General features: G+C 44.2%; 2 protein-coding genes across 10 annotated transcripts in view; both read right to left on the bottom strand.

The window, feature by feature from the left end:
- Positions 1-374, bottom strand: part of TAF1 (TATA-box binding protein associated factor 1) — a 29,454-nt gene extending 29,080 nt beyond the window's left edge. For all 4 annotated transcript variants that reach the window (XM_014877095.2, XM_014877096.2, XM_014877097.2 and 1 more), the window contains exon 1: positions 218-374. In XM_014877095.2, the coding sequence (XP_014732581.1) occupies positions 218-343 (126 nt within the window). In that variant the 5' untranslated portion in view covers positions 344-374. The remainder of the gene's footprint in view (positions 1-217) is intronic.
- A 3,801-nt stretch (positions 375-4,175) lies between these two features.
- LOC106853702 (rho-related GTP-binding protein RhoG-like) lies at positions 4,176-13,095 on the bottom strand. Of its 6 annotated transcripts, none has more exons than XM_014877119.2 (3): positions 13,034-13,095; positions 10,772-10,852; positions 4,176-4,911 (listed from the first exon to the last, which is right to left on the bottom strand). In XM_014877119.2, the coding sequence occupies exon 3, from the start codon at positions 4,888-4,890 to the stop codon at positions 4,315-4,317; it is 576 nt and encodes a 191-aa protein (XP_014732605.1). In that variant the 5' UTR covers positions 4,891-4,911; positions 10,772-10,852; positions 13,034-13,095; the 3' UTR covers positions 4,176-4,314. The 6 variants fall into 6 exon arrangements, with proteins under 6 accessions (XP_014732605.1, XP_088029432.1, XP_088029433.1 ...); XM_088173306.1 differs by lacking the exon at positions 13,034-13,095 and adding an exon at positions 12,668-12,704; XM_088173307.1 differs by lacking the exon at positions 13,034-13,095 and adding an exon at positions 11,025-11,043.
- Positions 13,096-13,879: the final 784 nt, after the last annotated feature.

Genomic DNA, 13,879 nt, shown 5'->3' with positions numbered 1-13,879 from the left:
TGCTGGGTCCTGCCTTGGAGCCCGCCCCGAGCATCCCCCGGGACAGCCCGGCTCACCCATCCCAGCAGAGCCCAGGATATCCCGGTACAAGCCGCCACAAACCGGGTCATCCTGACTTCATCCCGGTACACCCCGGTACAGCCCAGGTCGCCCCAAGCACCCCGGTTCACGCCCGTCCCTCCGCCCGCCGCACCTTCCCGGACCGACACGGCCCTACCTTGTCGAGGACGCTGTCCCCTTCCAGCTGCCCCGCCTCATTGATGTTCCCGAATAGGAAGCCGGCCAGGGAGAAGGGCTCGGCGCGGCCGCCGTCCGCCTCCTCCTCGCTCTCCGAGTCCGACATCGCTGCCCCGACACCGAGACTGGGACGGAAACGGCGGCGGGAGCGGCCCCGGCAGCGGCGCCCGCCCACAGCGCCCCCACGCGGCCCCGCCCCGCGCCGCAGCAAGGACGCGCAGACGCTCCGCCCTTCCCAAAAATTCCTTTATTGCCTCGAGGAACCGAGTCTGGCTTTCCACAGGAAAGAGCTGCCTTCAGCACAGGTGCGGTACAAACAGTAGGGCGAGTTAATGCGAGAGTCAGAGAGGTGACGAAAGTTTTATTACAATGTAATTATTCATAATTTATTAAAAAAAAAAAAAAAAAGAGGAAAAAATCATTTAAAACTGTTAGATGAAATACAAATTATTTTATAGCATAAAATCAAGTTGCCAGTGTATCGGTACCACACTTCACAGGCTTGGGCTCCCACTGCTGATGGGTGGTCCTTGCTGCTCACTCTGGGGGTTGGGATCCCCCTGATATCCATCCACTTCTCGGGTTCAGCCCAAGCGGCACCAAAGGTTTCTACAGTGAGGTTTAGCACCCGGAGACAAAGCACAGGGAGGTTCTTCGAGTTTAAATTTCATAGAAATAGCTACAGCTGTAAACTGAAGAAAGCACTTCCACATCTAAAGCACACCTCATGGATATCCTTTGGACATACAATTCCTGAACTGTTCAGCTTCAGCTGTATTTTAAAAAAAAACCCAAGTAGTTGAGAAATCATTCACAAAGCAAAGTTTAAAATCTGTGTCTTCACAGTGAGTCTCTTCTGTGAATTAAGACATACACATTGCATTTCTATTCAGTAACAAACCAAATGACGTTGAACCATTCAGGAAACCCACACTGAGTTTATGACCTCCCAAAACTAGACAAAATCCAGCCATGGGATTATGTGAAGTCTGTATTTGTCAACTGCCCACAGAAGAAAAATAAAGCATGGGAGAAACAGAACTGATTGTAAACTGAAGCACTGGACTACTTACAATAAAAGGCACCAAGAATTCCGGGGGGGGGAAAAGGAAGGAGGATCATGAAAGTAGAATGCCCACTGAATGGAAAAGCTCGCTGAATTTGTCCTGAAGCTCGTCCTCATGAAAAGCAGAGACGGGAGGAAACCAGCTACTAGCCAGGACTTTTACTCCTGTCAGAGAGTGACAGAAATACAAAGCATTTAAATAACCAGGTTCTCCAAAGTGAGTGAAAAGTCTTTGATGGTTCAAAGTTCCCTCTGGTCGTTTTCAGCACTATCATGTTATTCTCCTCAGCACTGTTGTGCAATCCATTTACTAAGCAATCTAAGTGGGTATAAGGTGTTCTGGCATAATGCAATCAACAGTGTAACTAAATCAAATAAATTGATTAAGCAGTTGAATTTTATCTTGCTCTACTCTCTTCCAGTTCACTCCAGGATGGCTGCTTGAGCCTACAGGAATGGAAGGGTTGTGCAATAATACTTGCTCACAAGATTTCTTCTCCACAAAATGCTTGTAATTCAGTTAGGAATAACCACAAAAAGACACAGGATTAGAAGATTTCAGTATGTAAAAAAGTAAAAACTTTTAAAAACAGTAGTAGCTTCAGTACAAAACTGCAAATATACGTAGCCAAAAAAAAAAAAAAAAAAAAGGTAGACTTTCAATTTCAGGCACCTCTTAAGACTAGTTCAAGCATATCACAGACTTTTAAAAGTTTTCTGAAGAAAGCAAAGGTTATGGGCTTGCACCGGGGTCACTAGACAGTTGATTTAGGTCTGACCAGCATTAAAACAAACCATGTGCAGTGGCTTAAATAAATACATTTTAAACATGATAAAGTCTATTTACTCAGTTACTGAAATTTACCTACAGAAAATAGTCTTGAATTACAAGGCACAGAGTTAATTTTTGCCTGCAAGTCCAGCCCACAGTAAAGGCCTACAGCTAAAGCAAAGGCAGAACGTGGTAAGTAGAGGTTATCTCTGAATTCTCTACACCCTCACAGCCTTCAGGGCAGGAACCACATCTGGAACAGCACTTCCTCTGCAAGTGCAAGAGACACAAAGACACTCCAGGCAATGGCACTTGGTGAAGAAAAACGTGCAGAGTCTGCAAACATCCTGCAGAACGGGTGTTTTGGTACTGCCTGTGCTCAGCATTTGGAACTCTGTTGGTTCCCTAACCACAGGTACCAGTATTTGGATTAATTGCAATTTATAATCTGTGGGCTGCAATTGGCTAAAGCAGCACCAAAATGAGCACGCCTCAGATTAAAAGAAACTGCAGTTAGCGTCAGCATCAGTTACACCAGCTGAAGAAAGGCACATCCTCTTCAAATAGTAGAATTAGGGCACAAATACCAACATTTATATCCAAATAGTGGACTTAGGGAACAGATACAAATGCTTTTATCCACCTGGTATTTTTGCCAGCATTAGATAAAGCAAGGTCAAATTAACACAAGATCCCTAATAACCTTGTTGATGTATTTTCTGTTATCTTGCTAAAATGAGGCACATTTTTTTTCTGATCAGGGTATACACCAGTGCAGTTTTGCATGTGTGGGATTCACAAGAAAAAGCAAGTTCTGAATGACCAATTGAGGCTGCAGGCAGACAAAGACAGCACTGTCAACTTCAGACAACAAAGCCCAGTCCAGCATCAGTGGTTTCACACAAAGTATCTTTGAAGCATGCTGCTTTCATACCACGGAGCTGGAAAGTTGAGTCTAAGGAAGGGCTCATGTGCTCACTCCTCAGCTGGTCCCGGAACCACACATAAAGAACAGTGCACATCCTGAAAATAAAAGCCAGCTGCCACTTACTAGAGCTGCTAAAGAAGGTTAAAAAGTATGTAAATAAAACTTCAGTTAAAAGAGAGTTTATAATAACTGAGCATCCAGGAGAGGAAAAAACTGCCCAGGTAATCCTATCCAGTGACTGGCTAACCACTACAGACTGAACTGAAAACAGGAAGAAGCACGGGTTCCTGTAAACAGAACCTCCAAATTTTCCGTCAGTCTTCTCACAGAAAAATAACGAAGGAATTTGTCATAAAAATTTCAGATAGTGGCCCCGAGAATGTGAGGAATTGAAACAATTAATTCCTCAGGAGCAAACAGGCTGCTGTCAAGTCTCTGGAATTCACCAAAGGGATTACACTAAAAATCTCATTTTGAGAAGTGTCATCCCAAATACCTTAGCCTGAGAAGGTAACTGTTAGAACTTTATTCTCAGGGTGCAAAGTCTCTTTGGACAGTGAAATAAAATCTCAGTTTAGAAGATTATGGAAGACTTGAATCTAAACTACTCTTCCACTTCTCCACCACAATACTATGAAAATCACTCATTTGAGTGAGTCATCATTATTCTAAGTTCCTTACATAAGGAGAATTCAGATCCTGCTTCAATTAATAAATCATTGCAGGTATTCCCTTGGTCTTGTTCATTGCATTAACCGTGCCGAATGCTAACTCTTTATACAATCAATCACAGTTCACTAAAAGGTGAATCTCAGTAATAGTTCAGGCATTTTTGCAAGTAAACAAATTGTTTTCAAGCTTTAAATGGACAAAACAACTGGACAGCCAGACTTTTGTTTGAAAAACAAATTCAATCAGTAAATAAAACATGTGAAAAGCAGCAGTTACACTTAAAGCAAAGCTATCAGAATTGTGCTTTTCAGCAAATCTAGTAACTGGTGACTATCTAGTAAAGAAGTGGCTTCAAAGAGGTCTCCTCTTTTATTTTCCTCCACTGAAATAATCAAGTGATCCCTGGAGAAGCTGGAGACTGGAACTTTAGAAATAAAGTAGGTATTTGACCTCTCATTTGGAAAAAAAAAAAAAACCTGCTCTATTTCAGTTTCCCTGAAGCAGTAAGACTGCAAGAATATTCATTGTATAAACCATTTCTAATTAGAGCTGTTAGTGCAAGATGCAAATCTTCAATTTAACTCATTAAAAAGCCCTCCAAGATTCTAGTCAACTTCCAACATCCACCACCCAAGGCAACTACAACAAGACACATTTTCTTGTGTTCTTCTTTGTCACAGGATACAGAACTGCACGGACAGCTTCAGCAAACACCTCCCGAACACCCTCCTGATTCAATGCCGAGCACTCCAAATATTTGACTGCTCCAATTTGTTTAGCCAGTGAAGTCCCCTGCTGCGGGGTAGTGGGAGCCAAGCTCTGCTCTTTCAACTTTTTAACTGTTTCCAGGTCACTCCTCAAGTCTCTCTTCGTGCCCACTAGAAGGATGGGGACATTTGGACAGTGGTGAGAAACTTCAGGGTGCCATTTGTGCCTCACGTTGGCATAGGAAGAGGGGCTGCCGATGGAGAAGCAGATGATGAAGACGTTGGTTTGGGGATAGGAAAGCGTGCGCAGGCGGTCGTACTCCTCCTGGCCCGCAGTGTCCCAGAGATTCAGGCTGACTGTCCGGCCATCCACGGTCATCTGGGCACTGTAGTTGTCAAACACAGTAGGGATGTACTCTTCTGGGAAGGCATTGGTAGTGTAGCTGATGAGGAGACAAGTTTTTCCCACCGCGCCATCTCCCACGACCACGCACTTTATAGTCTGCATTCTTCACCCAGAAACAAAGTCCTGCACGAGGTAAGAATAGAGGAGTTAGGCAAAGCACACCCAGTGGTGGTCACTGTAAAGGTAAGCTTTAGAAAGTGGTTTTAATCTAGCTGAGGATTTCTTATGACATTCAGTGTCTCAAGCCACTCTGAAGAGCTCGAGGCTAGAAAGACAATAGTGAAATGGAGATGCAATGAGTGGAGAGCTAAGTGACAATTGGCTGCATTCCAACCATGTAAGTACAAATTAGCCAAATTCCCACAGTCTTGCCTTACTGCCAGACTGTTTCCCACAGGCAAAAGGACAAGTCCTTAGAGGCACCTGCAAGTGGAAACGGATTGTAACCCAGTAATAAGATACTCTGCCGCTTGTAGGTTCACACATCCACCTCTGTACACACACACACACACACACACACACTCCAACATTCACACTTCCCTACACAGACTGCTACCTAAACAGTCTACCACAAAGGAAGGTCCAAAAGTTACAAAAAAAATCAAGATATTCATTTCTTGGCTGCACTGCTACTGTTTACAATAATAATTCACTATACTCAGATCAATCAGTCCTGAATAAACAACAGTATTTACAGGACACCAAATAAAAGGTTTAGAAAGTAGCACATTCAAGAAAAGCTGTTCTTTGAAATCTAACTAGCCATAGTAACCCAGATTAGAATCCATAAAGAATTTTTCTAAAGAAGCCAAGAACAGATTACTCTCACTAATCACTGACAGAACAAGTAGGACTTAATAGGCTTGAGTTACTTGGTGTCCTCTAAATAATGAGCATGAGAAAAATACATATCCTAAAAGATCAGCAGTTAAACTTTCCTGGGAAATTATTACTCTGGAGGTACTTCACACTAGAGGTCTTCCATATCCCTTTCCTGATATATGAAGAGTAGGTTTGACAATCAAACTGATACAGTCTAAAACACAATTAATTTTAAACTTTCATCACATGAACAGCAAGAAGTTTGAAAATAGCACGGAACAAACTACAAGCAGTCATTTGTTGTACATTTCTTGTGTGCTGGAGCTTCCACTGCTAGCCTGAACAAGAAGGAACTTGCATCTGCCTTCTCAGCCAAATGCCTTTGAGGTACCATCAGTAATCCTCAACTTGCAACCAGCAGAAAATACTCCGCTTCAAACAGAAGAGAATAGTGGGAAGAACTTTTTTAGCAGGGCCTGTTATTATAGAACATGGAGTAATGGCTTTAAACTAGGAAAAGATCGATCGAGATTAGATATAAGGTAGAAGTTATTCACAGTGAGGGTGGTGAAACATTGGCACAGGTTGCCCAGAGAAACTGTGGTTGACCCATCCCTGGAAGCATTGAAGGCCGAGCTGGATGGGGCCCTGAGCAACTTGATCTCGTTGAAGATGTCCCCACTCACTGCAGGGTAGTTGAACCAGATTACTTTCAAAGGTTCCTTCCAATCTAAACTATTTGATTGCATAATCCAGAAAGATCTCAGCTCCAACACCACCGAAGTAGCAAACGGAATATAGAACTTCAAGACTATCCAAACAGATCAACAATTCATTCCCATTTAAATCTCAGCTTTGTCCTTTTAGATGAAATCTTTATCTGCATTCACATCCTCAGTGGGAGCACACAATTCTTCTGAATCAAGTGAAAACAGGCTATCTGAAGCTTTGGTAGAAAGCTGCAACAGGAGTGACACTGGCTGGTCACTACAACACGCAGTGCTTAAGGGAGTATCAGGGTGCATACACAGACACTATAGAAACCCCAAATGGTGAAATAGTAACCCAGAAATGAGTATCTTGATTTTATTTATGGTGAGAAGGAATCACCTTATGCTGCTACTGCTGCCAAAGCCTGGCTAGACTGCAGCACACAGGGCAGGTTTTAAAGCCCATTCCTGCATTTACATCAAACCCCTGAAGTACCACAACATGCTGCGCCAGAAACCTTAGTGGTGACCAACACCACTGCTTCCAGAGCAAAGATTTTTTCCCAAGTGAACTATCTGTGCAACAGACAATTCATTCTGACCAGTGAGTAACAAGTGACACCACAGAGATGGCAAAGTTAAGTCAGCAACAAAAGTTTCATGAAGAACAAGATGATACACAAAGCCTTTTCTATCCCCAACCCCTAGTTTCTAAAATAAACACACTGCAAACAGATCTCTCTTTAAAACCCAAACAAGCTCCCCCAAGGACTTACATCTCTTAAACCTCTGTGCACTTCTGCCCAGAGCTCTGCCCAGAGTGACAGGGCACCCCTAAACTGCACATGACTGGCACTGCCTGGAGAATCATCACACCAGCACTGTCAGGCAACACAGCTCCAGAAATGGATAAACCCCAAAGCCACCTGTATCCCACACCATCAGCAGCTAACACAATCTGATTCAAAATGTCTAATGAAACTGTATAATCAAAGATTACTTTGTTGGTGTTTTATTTAAGGTCATTAGATATTTCAATTTGGAAATCGGTAATAAAGTAACAAAAAAAAAGCCTGAAACATGAATGCTTTTTTCAGGGCACTAACACATTTAATTACATAGGATTTTAGAAGAACAACATTTGCAAGGGGAAATAACTCCATGCAATTCTGCCAAGGCATTGGGCAAAGTATTAACTATACAAACACAGCTAAAGAGCTTGTAGGCTTTTAAGTATGATTCTCTGAAGGGCCCCTTTAAAGGAGGTTGCCTGAGCTGAAAGGAATCATGTGTGGCATATGCAATACAGAAAAACAAACGCACACCAGGAGACATTCTTTGTATTGAAACACAAAATTTAGATAAATTAATCAAAAAATAAAGAGTAGAAAGAAGCTACTTGACTCTAGAAAACTATGTTGTGAGCAAGGATAGCTTGGTTAAAGATTTATATATGGAAGACAAAGAGTCGTTTAATTTAAATCACAACCAAGCAAACTAATATTACCTCCATCGGGTCTTTTCTATTAAATCCATGTACTTAATAACTCATAATGTATGAAATCTCTAATTATTTTTAGTAAACAATTTGCCTACAATAAAACTCTCATAAGATAGTAAAAAGCAGGGGTTCAACTTTGCAGGGAAAATTCCTATTTTTTAAGCACTCTTGAAGCTGGCACTCCATGCTACCTAAATATAAATATACATTAGAAAAAAAAAAAAAAACAACCATACTCCAAAAACAAAATTACCAACCAATATTACCAAGAGTAGGAAAATTGGTTTAGGGTTTGTTTGAGAATTTTTTTGGTGACCTTCAAAAGAATTTTTGGGGAAACTTTAGAAAGAAAAACTTCAAATACAACAAGTAACAAGAACTGAAAGAGAGAAAAATACATATTAACATGTAAACACATAAAAAAAACCAGTTTAGAAACAGAAAGCTGGGCACAAGCTTCAAAGCCAAGTTGAAAGGTTACGCAGCAAGAGAAACAAGTGAACGGAAAATCCAAAGTACTGAGAGGTAATCCAGGTTCCTTAGTCCTAGCAGAGAAAGGACTTTTATTACAGTAGAGATTCTAGCAGTTACAGTAGAATTGGAATAATTTTCAAACTAAATAATATTTTTTTAAAAATAAATTTTAAAAGGAAAAAAAAACACAAAACAAAAAAAAACCCCAATCACCCCACGCAGAAGTGTTGTGCAAAAATACTTAGATAAGAGTTACTTCTATCTTGTCCATCAATGCCTTGGAATTTGAAAACTGGCATTCCCTGTTTGGGTTAGTTTCCTTCTCAAAAGATGCTGCTAAGTCTGACTTCACTGCCTGCACACCTGGTACTTCTTCTGGAATGTGCAAGATTTCAGTCAACATGTCAGGACATCATCTGAAGAGCTGCTCCTGTTCTGACCTAATTAAGCATTTTCTGGTATCATTAACACGGACAGTTTGCTCTCCAGACGAACATTTGCTGGGGAAATTCACTACCTGGAATACACACTGAGAAACTGCATGTTGCGTCAAATTATTTTTTTTTTTTGGTACAGAAACAACTTCTAGATCTTCCCTTCAATACTCCTGACAGGAAGTTCCCTGTCTGTTGAGAGAAGGGAGAATAGAGTGACAGAAAATAGAGAGAAAACAGGAACCTGGATCCTTCTGTAATTTTCTAGATTCATGCTTTTAATACTTCCTACACTTCTAAAACCTCTTTGCAGAATTTCTTCTTAGCAGGACACGTCTCTGCCTTTGCTCTGTTAACATCAGATGCCTCTTTGTTATGTGGATTTTATCTTTGATATTGCTCTTTGATAAACTCACTCTCACTGAGTCTGTCAGCCTTCCTTTTCTTTGCAGTTTTGGCCAAAACTGAGCAGAAAACTCTCTAGGAGTTCAGCTGAAATCAGCTCTACTGAGCTGTGTCATTCTGCTCAGCCACCAGATTTCATCAAGCCCTCACTGTTTTGGAGAACCAGATCCTGTTTTACCGGGGCAGGCAGAAGTTAAGAAATCTAAACAATTTAATTGCTCATCTTTCAGTAGCCAAAACTAGATCAGAGATAATTTAATTCACTCTGCCTGAAACACGAAGTCAGGCAGGAACTTTCAACAAAGAACTTGGTGGATAGAGCCTTTCTAAAGATATCACACCATCCTCACCCATGCAAGGGAGTTAATTCACATGTGCAGCTTACCCACCAGGCCTAACAGGGAAGAGAAAGGGGCTCTTAGCGATGTAATCAAGACTCTGCTAACTATCCCACAACAGCTCAGCTTACTCGCCATTGTTTAGGCAAGTGCCAAAGGGATGGAGAAGTGCCAGGCTTTCACAATGTGTGCCAAGAAAGAGCAGAAAAAGTTAAATAGGAGACTTCATCCCTCATATACTTCAGCAATGAATGACCTACTTGGACTTCTCAGTGCCTTTCAGAGTTTTCACACCACTTTCTGTCCTGTCATTTACCTGCAAGAGAAACAAAACTGCAACAGTCTGAGTGGGTGCAGAGAGGGAAAAAAATCCACAAGGGAAGGCAGATCTCAGCAGGAGCTGTGCAGTCCATCACCCAGGCTCCACATGAACAACAGAACTGAGGAACCTTGCTCTCTTCCGAGCTCTTTGACTATAAATTCAGCTCCCAATCACATAACAGGAGTGCAATTCTCACTGGTTGTTCCTTCAAGCCAATGCTAGAAAGTTCTTTATGCCTTTTGACGCTAAAAGTTGTTTCTAGGAAAAAAAAGAAACCCCTCAAAACCTTCCAAATAATATTTTTAAAACTTCTACCTCTGTCAAATTAGGCTGAAATTGGTTTATTGATTTAAAGATTTTTTTTCCCCAGGGATGAAACACACATAAGCAATATTTCTTAGGAAACTACAGTGAAAATGAAGTCTTCAAAATGATATTAGTGACCAAACATCAAACACCTTAAATTCTATGAATCCAAGATATAGAATGGATAATTAATATTTCCAGAGGGCATTAGCTCATGAAAGAGATGCACAGCTGATGAAATAACACTGTGAAAAGGTGCAGCTGCACGGCACACAGGAACTAAAACCCAAGATTTCAGTAGCTATCCAGACCCCCAGTGTATGAACGTGACACATATCCTGCCATAATCAAAAGCTGCAGTGTTAAACTTGGATTTTCCTCCTGCAACGACGTGCAGGAGAGGCATGGACTAATCGAGACAGGGACCCTTCACAGTTTATTTGAACACAAGTTGTGCTGGGGAGCACAGCAAAGGTGTAAGAACAGGAGCCAGGGCTGCAGGGTGCTGTGCCCACACCCACTAACTCACCTCCTGGGCGATACAAGCAACTTGCACACCTCCTGGGGGTCACACTCAGCTCATAAAAAGTTAATAACCACGTCCTTCCCACCTTCCACAGATTCTGACAAGGCTTTAGTCACTGCTGTTGGCTAAAAGAAACAAACAGTACCTCAGACATAAGGTTTTGTGGAGAGGCGTTTTAAGCACGTTGCAGGATGAATGACAAATCCAGTTTAAGCATTCTTGATTCCTATTTGAGGTAAAAAGAAAAATTAAAAAACTGTTAGTCTGTCTTCCTATCATCTTTTGTCATCTAGCATTTACTGGCACTCTTAGTTATAACAAAGCCACTGCTGTACATGAAGGGCAATGTTACACCAGGAAAATCTAAGCTTCTTTCCATGAGAAAAAAAAAAACAAACCCTCCACACTTTTCATTGGATTGCACTTCTCTGGTTCCTCCTTCTCCACCTCCAAGTTTCACTGGGGGGCAGGGGGAGAGAGATTTAATAAAAAATAAAAACACAAGCAAGAATAAACAAAGGAAAAAAAACAAACAAAACCAAATCCAAAACAATTTCAAACAAAAACTCCCAAATGAAAACAGAAAACCCAAAACATAGAAACCAAAACAAACAAGCAAACAAACCCCCAAACAAAAACAAAAAATGCACTTGCTCAATCAATACCAGTTTTTTCAAGGAGTTTTGGTATGACTAAGCAGTTAATGCATGCACTCAGTGTATATTTTATCATGGCTTGTGCACTACAATACTGCAACAATTGCCAAGTCTCATTTGCATCAACTATTGCAATTCTAAAATGTGAGCAAAAGTTACCAGTCAAGGGAGTCTCTCAGCAGTTCACCAGATTTACCCATACAGGCATGTAAAGTAAAAAAATATTCCCTATAAAGGTACAAATCTTTATATGACACCAGATTGTGTGAAAATACTTTGGACCCCGAAAGAATCACAGCCTCACCACATAAGCAAATCAAACCACACGTTCAGTTTCCTCCTACTAATTGCAAACCACACATTTAATTGTTTTCCCAGGATCTCTGTTAATTTCCTTCTATGAACAATATTTAAAAGCTTTTTAAAATGGAAATATTGATCTAAAATATCTCATAATCTTAAATTCCATGTAGAAAAACTGCTGTGCTGATGAACAGTGGCAAACTGGCTCCAAAGCATGCCTTCAAGTAACGTATTTTACATCTTACAAGGAAGAGAACGTGAGCTTTTTAAAAATCAAAAAACGAGCTTGGGGCAAAGAGCTAATGATGCTGCCACAAGAAGTACTGCACCCCAGCCTAGGACACACGTTGCAAGCATAAGGTAGGCATAAAGAACATTTAAATTAAAGCATTTAAAGCTTTTTTATAATTCAGAGTAATTATGGCGGGATCACAAGTGTTTATAAAGAATAAAGAGATACTGATTACTCACTAGTTCTTGAAAAAAAAAACAAAAACAAAACCAGAAAACAACACAGGGGGGAAAAACAGAAAGAGAGAAGTTCAGAACAAATAAAACTCAGCATTGCTTCTTGGGGTTTGAGGTTTAGCAGGAGCTCAGTGCAGGTTGTTACAAAACTGAAAGTTCACGGCGCTGCAGAAGAGAACCACTGAGCTGATGAAGAGGAGCTCCGTGGCAGCTGCTAAACGAGACAATACCTGGCACGCCTCAGAGTGTTTTAGGTCACCACCTTTCACTGCTCTTCCTGAGACAGCACTTTGCCAGTTTCTGCAGAATAAATCCAACCTTCCTACTCACGTATCCCTCACTCTCAGCAGCGAAGCAAGAGACCTTTCCAAAGGCTACCTTATCCCGTGCCAACTTTTTATGGCACTGGCTGGGAGCAGAGGTCGCCTTAAATGTGTCGCGGTGCCCTCGATAGGGATTAGCATCGCGCTGGCGTTACAACAGCGCGGCCCTACCTCGGCACCCTGCGGGAGGGGGGAAAGCGCGACCTGCCCTGCCCCGCACATCCCCGAGCGGAGACCGGCTCGTTCCAAACCCGTCCCCGGCATCCCTGGGCCCCCGACCAGCACATTCACCTCCCCAGGGTTGGAGCAGGGGCGCGCATCCCGCTTCCCAAAACGCTCCGGACACGGAGGAGCCAGCACGCCACGCGGCCGATGAGCCCTCGGTTCTCCCCTGCTCCGCCGCGGAGCCGGCCGCGTCCCGGCGGGTGCAGGTGCCGCCACAGCCTCCCCCGGGACGGGACCCGAGGAGCCCGGGCCGGCAGAGGCCGTGGGCCGCGCCCCACTGTCAGCGCGGGTGGCAGGGCCGGGAGCGGAGGATGTTCCGGCACGGCCGGGCGGGAACACACGCGGCCACGCGCGGGGCCCGCCGGGGCCGCTCCCCCGCCGCGCCCGCCGCTCCCCTGCTCGCCCCGCGGGCTCTGTGGGCCCCGCGCTCACCTCCGGCGCGGCCCCCGCGCCCGCCGCTGCTCCCCGCGCTCCCGCGGACCCTCGACCCGGCCGCGCCCCGCGCCCGCCACCGCCCGCCGCGCGCACGCGCCCTCCGCGCCGCCTCTCCTCGAGGGGCCGCCAGGGGGCGCCGCGGCAGGCGCGGCCGGGGAGCGCCGGCCCCGGCCCCGGCCCCGGCCCCGGCCCCGGCCCCGGCCCCTGGCGGGAGGAGCGGAGCGGAGCATCCCCTCGGGCCCGGACCGGAGCATCCCTTCGGGCCCGGATCCCGCCGGGGCCGCGATGTAGTGCTCCGATGCTCCGATACAGCCCCGCCATCTGCCCCACTATGATCCGGCTGATGCAAAATTCGTTACTCTGTAATTATGTGTTGTCCGAATATAGCTTGAGCGAGCGTTTTGGATGATTTCTCAGTTGATTCACTTCGACACCCATGAGCAGAAATACACACGCGTCTCTGTGTGCACAGCCACAAACACCTAACATGTATCCTTAATAACGACAATACATCCTTAATAAAGATAATGCTAGCAGAAGGAAAGAATGGCAAAACCGAGTGATTGCTTTTGCTTTCTCTACGCAAGACCGTCCAGTTGAGTGGCTCTGTGGCAGAAGATTATTGGGTTTTTCACACGGGTGAATGCTCCGGTGCACGGCGTGTGCTGCCCTCCGCCCCCATTACCGGGGCTGTGCCGCGTTACCCAGCGCAGCCCCCGGACATCCCCCGCCCCCGCCGCCTCCGCCCGGCCCGGGCGGTCTCAGGCCTCTACGGGGCTTTGCAGCGAACGCCAGGGCTCCGTTGGAGCTGCCGGCGGCGGTGACAGTCCTGCGTCCGCGGTT

The sequence above is a fragment of the Sturnus vulgaris genome, chromosome 14, assembly GCF_052056855.1.
Source record: "Sturnus vulgaris isolate bStuVul1 chromosome 14, bStuVul1.hap1, whole genome shotgun sequence".
NCBI classification, from domain to species: Eukaryota; Metazoa; Chordata; class Aves; order Passeriformes; family Sturnidae; genus Sturnus; species Sturnus vulgaris.
The sequence above is the reverse complement of the archived record's forward strand: the minus strand, read 5'-3'. Positions and strand labels throughout refer to the sequence as shown.